The 8,380-nt window shown below is 39.7% G+C and overlaps 1 protein-coding gene across 1 annotated transcript in view; it reads right to left on the bottom strand.

The window, feature by feature from the left end:
- The window catches only part of SEC24A (SEC24 homolog A, COPII component), a 59,545-nt gene extending 54,248 nt beyond the window's left edge, over positions 1-5,297 (bottom strand). The window contains 1 exon segment of the mRNA XM_007461366.1: positions 5,201-5,297. Within this exon segment, the coding sequence (XP_007461428.1) occupies positions 5,201-5,297 (97 nt within the window).
- Positions 5,298-8,380: the final 3,083 nt, after the last annotated feature.

Here is an 8,380-nt window from a genome sequence, read left to right as displayed (position 1 = left end):
ACACCAAAAAAAAAAAAAAAAAAAAAAAAATAGATGCAGGAGATACTAGGTTCTACCTTTGTAAATTCCTATTCTATAGGACTCAATGGAATCCCAGAATCTACATTAGTAAAATTTCCATGTACTGGTGATTCTCACATACTTCAAAATGAACTCTGTGAACTTTAGAAACCAGTGACATATAAAAATGATGGACATATTATTATTGAAATCTAGAATGTAAAACTTAAAAGATACTTCTGATACACTATCTCAATGAATACAAAATAAAGGTTAACTTTACAAGTTTCTTCAAGGAAGCCTACTGAACAGTCACAAGAACACAATGAATGAACTACCCTTTCACATAAATTTACTAGTAAGGTAAGGGGGAAAAGATCTCACACATCAAAATACATTCTGATCACTTAAAGAGTTACCAATTGAAACTGTAAGTGCAACAAATGGATGCTACTGCATGAAAACAGCTTGTGGGTCAGTCACTAGACATACGGGTTTTAAGAAAGCAATCAAAGAGGAAGAGCAAATATTAAGAATCAAAGTGGGGGTATGGGCAATTTCAGGGTCTACAAGACATTTATGAAATGTGATACTGAAACAGCAAAGAAATGGACTCAATACTAACAAAAGTGAAGGTCAGGTCATATATTAATTACAATCCAAAGGAAACTAAGCTAGGTGGCAATTTCAAACAATATCAGCAAATGTTTACTCTAATTATATGTATCCACCTACATAAAGAAACCAAAGAGAAGGTTCTGATCCTTGATTCAGGCATAACTACCAGGTAAGTTGAATAACAGTGGTTAAATAAGACTGCCTAGTTTAAATATAGGTTCCACAACGTATTAGCTGTGTGACCTTGAACCAGTTGCTTGACCACTCATCTCAGTTTCCTGGTCAGTAAACCTAACAGTTCTCTTATCATAGGGCTGTTGTGAGGATCAAATGAAATGATGCATATAATGCAACCTAGCACAGTGGCTGGGCATACAGTAAGTAAACAGTAAATGTTAGTGCTTATTGTTACTATTTTATGTCTTTCAGGAGTTCCCAGTCTAAGAGCAGAGACTAACCAGCAGCTCAATGCAGTAAGTTCTATTAGAGGTATGCAAAGAGTCTTATGAGAGTCCAAAGTTACTGTGCCCACTGAAAACATTAAAGGGAACTCAGCCACAACAATCAGTATTATAGACCACATGCCAATCTTATTCTCAACATGCTTTGATCACGACTAAAGACTTCCTATATTAAAAATACAACATCATAAATACGGTTTTCCTCATAGTGAAACTAAAAGAGATTTACATTTCTGTCATGCCTAAAATAGAGATATGAGCACAAGTCTAGCATTTAAACTGATGACCAACCCCCCCCCCATATTCTACTGTGTTTTAGCTGATACTATTGTACAAAAATCCACAGAAAATTTCACCAGAAAAAAAAAGAAGTTGAAAATGAGCTCAAATCTCATCATGAACAAATTAACACGTGTTTAGTGAACTAAACTGCAAAATACCCAATTCTAAGATATTCATTCGATAAAACTGGTAATTCCTTAAATGTGCTAGAAACTGTGTGAGTCTGCTGGAGAGAGGATGATGTGCAAAAACAGATATTCTTGTCCTCATAGGACTTACAGTCTAGAGGGAAAACTAATATTATTTTATAACAGGGTAATCTGGGTGGGAGAGAGGGTGTAGAATATCCTTCTCACTCTTAATCTATAAGGGAAAAAGTTGAATATTACATAATATTACAAAAAATACTATTAATAAAACTATAGTTTCTAACTGCCTTGGCAAATTGACTCAAATAGTCAATAAGGAAGCTAATTACAAGTGGGAGGCATGGGACTTCCCTGGTGGCGCTGTGGTTAAGACTCTGTGCTCCCAATGCAGGGGGCCCGGGTTCGATCCCTGGCCAGGGAACTAGACCCCAAGTGCATGCCACAACTAGGAGTTTGCATGTCACAAGTAAGGAGCCCTTGAGCTGCAACTAAGGAGCTACCCTGCCACAACTAAGACCCTGTGCAAACAAATAAATTAATTAAACAATTGTTTTAAAAAGTGGGAGTAATGATTTGCCTTTAGCCCTTATTACATGGTAATCAGATGAAGATCTGACAGTTTAAGTAGTCTTGCAATTTCACCATCAATTTCTGCAAAGGAAATAAGTGTACACAAATCTACACAGTGACTTAGAAAAACCTGTCTAGACAACCTTTGGATTGTAGTGCAATATAACAATCAACCACATAAAGAAATGTCCAGATTGAGGCATCCTGTAATATAATGACACTATACAATATGAAAGTAAGTTACAGAAAAGTGAAAAAGGTGACTCCTCAGTCACCTTTTAGATTATAATCTAAAAACAAAACAAAAGATCCAACTAAACTGTAATATGTAATTTAAGCAAGCTACATCAAACCTGAAGCGTAAGAGAATTCAATAGAATATTTAAGCAGCAATAAGTGCCTAGAAAGAATAAACCAAAAAAATTAGATTCCAGCACTGAACTTTTTTTTCACCTTCTAGAGAAATATCCTCCCCTCCAATTCTCCACCACATCCCTACTCTCTTTATTATTAGTGGGATGAACAATAAAGAAACCCAATACAGGACATTAGCCATTTTACTGAGAATACTTTTTCAAAAACTTTAGAAATGGGGCTTATAAAAAGAATGTCAAATTTATATCTTAACAAGGGTATATACCACATGACCCAGCTATTCCACTTCCGGGCATTTATCTGAAGAACACAAAAACACTAATTCAGACAGATATATGTACCCCTGTGTTCCCTGAAGCATTATTTACAACAGCCAAGATATGGAAACAACCTAAGTGTCCATCAATGGATGAATAGATAAAGAAGATGTGATAAATATACACACACACAATGGAATATTACTCATGCATAAAAAGAATGAAATCCTGCCATTTACAAGAACGTGGATGGAACCTGAAGGTACTATGCTAAGTGAAATAAGCAGACAAAGACAAATACCATATAATTTCACTCATATTTGGAATCTAAAAAAACAAAGCAAGTGAAGAGACAAAATAAAACAAAAACTCATCAATAAAGAGATCAGATTAGTGGTTACCAGAGGGGAAGGGGGTTGGGAGATGGATGAAATGGGTGAAAGGGTCAACTGTGTATGGTGATGGATGGTAACTAGACTTGTGGTGGTGATCACTTTGTAGTGTATACAGATGTCAAATTATAATGTTATACACTTGAAACATTTTTTAAAAAGTGGGGGCTATGGACTTCCCTGGTGGTCCAGTGGTAAAGAATCCACCTTACAATTCAGGGGACTCAGGTTCAATCCCTGGTCAGGGAACTAAGATCCCACATGTTGCGGGGTAACTAAGCCTGCATGCCACAATTACTGTGCTCACGCGCCTCAACCAGAGCCCGTGTGCCGCAAACTAAAGAGCCCACGCGCTCTGTAACCCACACACCACAACTACAGAGCCCACACGCTGTGGAGCCTGCGTGCCACAACTACAGAAGAGAAAATCTGCACGCCACACTAGAGAGAAGCCCGAGCACCGCAACGAAGAGCCTGCACACAGCAAAGAAAGATCCTGCGTGCCTCAACAAAGATCCAACACAGCCAAAAATAAATAAATAAATCTTTTTTTTAAAAAAAGTCGGGGTACATATTTGCAATCCTATGATTTCCTTCCCTATCTGACTCCAGAATTGGCTCTGAGCAACCTGTGTACAGGGACTCTTTCTTACTCTCTTTTACATTCCTAAGGACAGAACTTAAGTGTGCAACAAATGTCTGTTGGACTGGATCAAATCAACATAGTGACATCTCCAATACAGTACATACAGTGGCTAAATTGCTTTAACATTTCAAAATTATCAAAAATATACTTACATATAAGTTTACATGCATATTTACAAGATTTGCCATTTAAAGCTCATGTAAAACTGCAATTTATAGATTATAAGAAAAAGCCACAGTCATATGATATCTTGCTTAAGAGTTTGACCTTAAAGTGAAATGTCTTAAAATAATTTCATCCTCGGTGAAAATGTAACTAAAGAGCCTAGACTAAAATGTAGTTTACATAATGTTACCGTAAATTTGAAAAAGAACAATTGATTCAACTTAACACCATTTCAGTGCTTACCCCCACTTATTCTTGCTTCTGCCTACATACCTGCCTACTCATAGACATTTTAAAAAGTCTTTTAGAGCCTTCTTTGTAAAGAAAACAGTAGTCTCTAAAAGCAATGTAAATTAGCTATTTTAGTCATTGATTATTTTCTCAAACTTCACAGCAATTTTAGATTCCAATGGACAACTTAAGCATTTTAGTATTATTCTACCAGTTTCGTTTCCAAGAACCAAAGATTTATAAGGAAATTGGTAACTTGGCAAACTGTTGGCAGAAAATCTGTCTTTATTATAACGATTATAATAAACTTAGCAAATCACAACATATGACAATTTAAAGAATCCTAGAAGGGGTATAAAATTAGAAGACACCCTCACACCAAATGACAAATTATAGTGCCACATGTACACTCTGGTCAGAGGTTCAGAGACTTGTGTCCAACCACCTTCCAAGTGATGTAAAGACCTCTGGAAATTAAACAGGAGATCCTCCCCTTCTAAAGCTGAAAAACTGAACGAGGGGGCCTAAGTACAATTCGAGGAAGGTTCAGGGAGAGATGAAGCAGGCCCTAAGGAGGTCTCGCCAAAGCACAATCATCTATTCGTCTCCGCAAATTCACACTGAGTATGACCCTCAAGTCACTGCAGGCCCGACGGGACCGAAATGAATCAGACCCCAAACTCTGCTCTCTAGACGACATGGGTGAAGGGGCGAGGAGGGGAAAGGCACATAAACAGACACTATGAGCCTTGTATGCCAGTTCTGAGGTACGGACCGAATCTGTATTCTTCACCCATGTATACCCAGGGCGTTACATACAGCAAGTGCTCAGCGACTCGGTGCTGAACGAAAGAATAAATAAATAAATATGAAAAACAAAGACGAGCCGCGGTGTCCGTGGCTCTGCCTCCCACCTCCAGCCGTCCCTGACCCGGGCAGGGAAGTCACCCTCCCCTCAGACGGCGGCAGCAACCAAAGGTCAGCTCGAGCCGGGGCCCAAACTTTGCCGTCCCCAGCGTCCCGTCCCCACCTCCCACCCCCGGGCGGCACTTACCGTTAGTGTAGGGAGACCCCGAGGCCCGGGCGGCCCCGTTCTGGGCCTGGAGGCCGATGGGGGCGCCGCCAGAGGCCGGTATCCCGGGTTGGGACATGACGACGATGTTTATCGGGGTTGGAAGAGGCTGGTTGGCGTCTGCGGCAGCGCCAAGCCGAGAGTTGAAAGACGACTGCTGGAAGCGGAGGGAGGGGGCTAACGACTTAGAACTGAAGGCGGGATAAAGAGAGGGCGGCGCAGGAAGCCCTAGGCATGGCGCCGCATTCTCCCTAGCCCGCCAGCGGTGACGGCCTGGTCTGGGGGCTGAGGCTTGGAAGTCGGGACAGTGGGGCCAAGAACGCCTGCTGGCATGCAGCAGCCAGGCGGAGAGAGACGTAGGGAGGCCCCGACCGGAACCGCCTGTCAGCCCCCGGCCGCGCAGGCGCAATCGGGACACGTGGCACTTCCGGCTCCGGTCTTGCAGCTGCCGCCGGTATAGGTGAGCTCTTCTTTCCCCGCAGGGCTGCCCTGAAGCCACCTGACAGCTCCGGGTGTCCCGGCCCGAAGGACGGAGCTCGGCCTCTCCTGCCACGTCACTCTCACCGTCGGCCGGAAGTGGCGTGTGTCACCGATACGGAAATCCCCGCCGTGATGAACGTCATCTAGCCGGCACGGCCGGGATGTGAGGGCAGTCAGGGTTTCAGTGGAAGCTTTCGTGTGGTGGGAATGACAGTTCCTCTCCTCGACTTTTTGTGAAGATTATCTGAGAGGACAGACGTCATCGTCCTCTGCTGAGACTGTGCCGAGTAGCTGAGCCGATTAATGTTCGTTGCAGTATTTCATGTCATCATCATATTCCAGGTGTAAATTGTAAGGGATTTTTAAAAAAGGAGTGGTTAATTATGTACATGTGTTCAGAGTAATCAAATCGAAGAGGAGGCCTTTGCTTTTTGACCGGAGGATTCAGAAGTAATTTTAATTTTGAAACTCGCCGATTCATATAGCATAGTCACGCCAAAGTTCATTAACAACATATTTAAATGGCAGTTTTATTTCCTCTTCTAAGAGTTTGCAGTAAGGTACAACATTCAAACTTCCTTTCTAGTCAAGGAGACTTTTTTTTTCTAGCAAGTAGAAGTTTTTTTTTTAACTTTTGAGGCCAAAGGGAGGTAGAAACTGGAGTGATTAGACAACATAATTAATGATCTCAGTAGTCATCTTAGCCACCTTCATTATACTTAGGTTTTCCTGTTCTGAGCTGATGATAAAGCCCTTCTTTAGACTGCAGATTTGTACTGTTCATTAAAATGTCATGCCAACAGTTTCAAAACCGGTGAAGGGTGAAATACATCTTACTTAATTCATTTAATATCAAATGCCTATTATGAAATGTTATATTACATTACAGAAAGAGTAAGAACTAAACTGCTGTGTGATGCCTGAAAAACGAACAGTAAGAATTCAAAAAACTAAATGTTAACTTTTATCCTTTTTTTATCATTTGCCTCAGATGTGTAAAAATGTGTTTGCTGTGTATGAAAAATTAAACTCCTTTGTACAGTATACAAGACTTCTTTAGGATGAAGATGATACTTTTGGTCAAACTGTTCTCAGCTTAGAGCTCCTATAACCAAATCCCAAATCACGTATCCCAAGAACACTTGAAGAGATACACAAACACAAGCCTCTTAATGGTTTAAAGAGAAAACAGACCTCAGAAACTGAACCTCCCTGAGGTCAGACAGAAAGTTAGCGTCGCTCTTCAAAAGAGCAAATCCTTAGGCCTGGTCTCAAACTTGCTTCAGTTGAATTCTTTTTTTTTTTTTTAATTCAACTTTTAAATGATCTTGGTTTGTTGACCTTGGCACAGGAATTTGATTTGGTTAAATCAGGGTTTCTCTGGACTTTGTTCTCTTTAAGCAATATCTGTATTGAGAAAAAAAAATACAGAAGAAGAATTAGCCATTTTAAAAAGTAGATAACCTCTGGTTAAATCAGGTTAAATAAACATAAATAATTTGCTAATAAGTAAACAGTGCTTCTTCTAAAATGTGTTCCACCCCTAAGTATCCCTGTTGCTATTATCACCCCCACTCCAAAAAACAAAAACAAGAAACAAAATTAATGGTTAAGTCTTTCAAGTGTTTTTTACATTTTCAATGTAGTCAGCTTTAAAATATTGAGGAAAAACGCATAATTTGTCATCTGCACACCCTTAGGAATAGTTGGAAGATAAGTGTAAATAACTGAGGTGAGACAACATATTTAAACAGTTAAGTGCTTTTCCTATTAAATATTATCCACACATTACCAAATCCTTCTCTGGCTTCTTTAAGTTGGCCACATAAATTTTATGGAAAAATTATTAGTGCTATTACCAGTTGTTAAGGATATTGATATTTCTTTGGTCAATTATTTATATCTACCCTACACTACCATACACTTTTCTAAGCTAGTGTCAGTAATATATTCTACTTTCTTATCCTGATTTTCAGAACAACAGGACCCTTCTACTGCATATGCCCCTTCATATTTTTATCTATGTATCACATTTTCTGCACATTATTTTCAGAGCCTTCAACCCTATTTAAGAAAATTATATACAACAAAATAAGTGACACAAAAGTGTCTGAGTAAGGAGACAACACTGTACAAAGAATATTTCATTAAATTCGATTACTTATTTAGACCCAAAAGAGGGAGATGCATTCCTAATAAAATTTGCTGATTTGCAGAAGTGGACTTTGGCTCACACCAGCCTCAGTCCACCTTGCCTGCCTGCTCATGACTATTGAATTGTCAGCTGATAAGCAGGATCAATCCTGTTTACTTTTCAGGATAAGGGAAATTATTTTAGGTCTCCTAGTTTTTGGGGTTTTTTTTTCTATTTCTATTTCAAACAAACAAAGAACTAGTTTCAATTACAAACAGCAGGTTTGTTCTGAAACTCTCTTGTGGCTCCACTTTAGGAACAGTTCCTCTGGCCTCATTTGCCTCTCACAGGACATCTGTCTGTATCTGAAGTCAGTAGCTCTGAAGGTATATTACAAGTACAGTCATCCCACACCAAGCCAGTAAATCCCATAGCTTTCTTTGAAAACTTTTCATCTTTATGTAGTTCTCACTGCCCACTCTGGTTAGTTATTATCATCTTGCACCTCAGCTATTGGGATGGTCTTACTGGTTTCCATCCTTCCTGCT

The sequence above is a fragment of the Lipotes vexillifer genome, unplaced genomic scaffold (assembly GCF_000442215.2).
Source record: "Lipotes vexillifer unplaced genomic scaffold, Lipotes_vexillifer_v1.1 scaffold217, whole genome shotgun sequence".
Lineage (NCBI taxonomy): Eukaryota > Metazoa > Chordata > Mammalia > Artiodactyla > Lipotidae > Lipotes > Lipotes vexillifer.
This window is presented reverse-complemented; position numbering and strand designations above follow the sequence as displayed.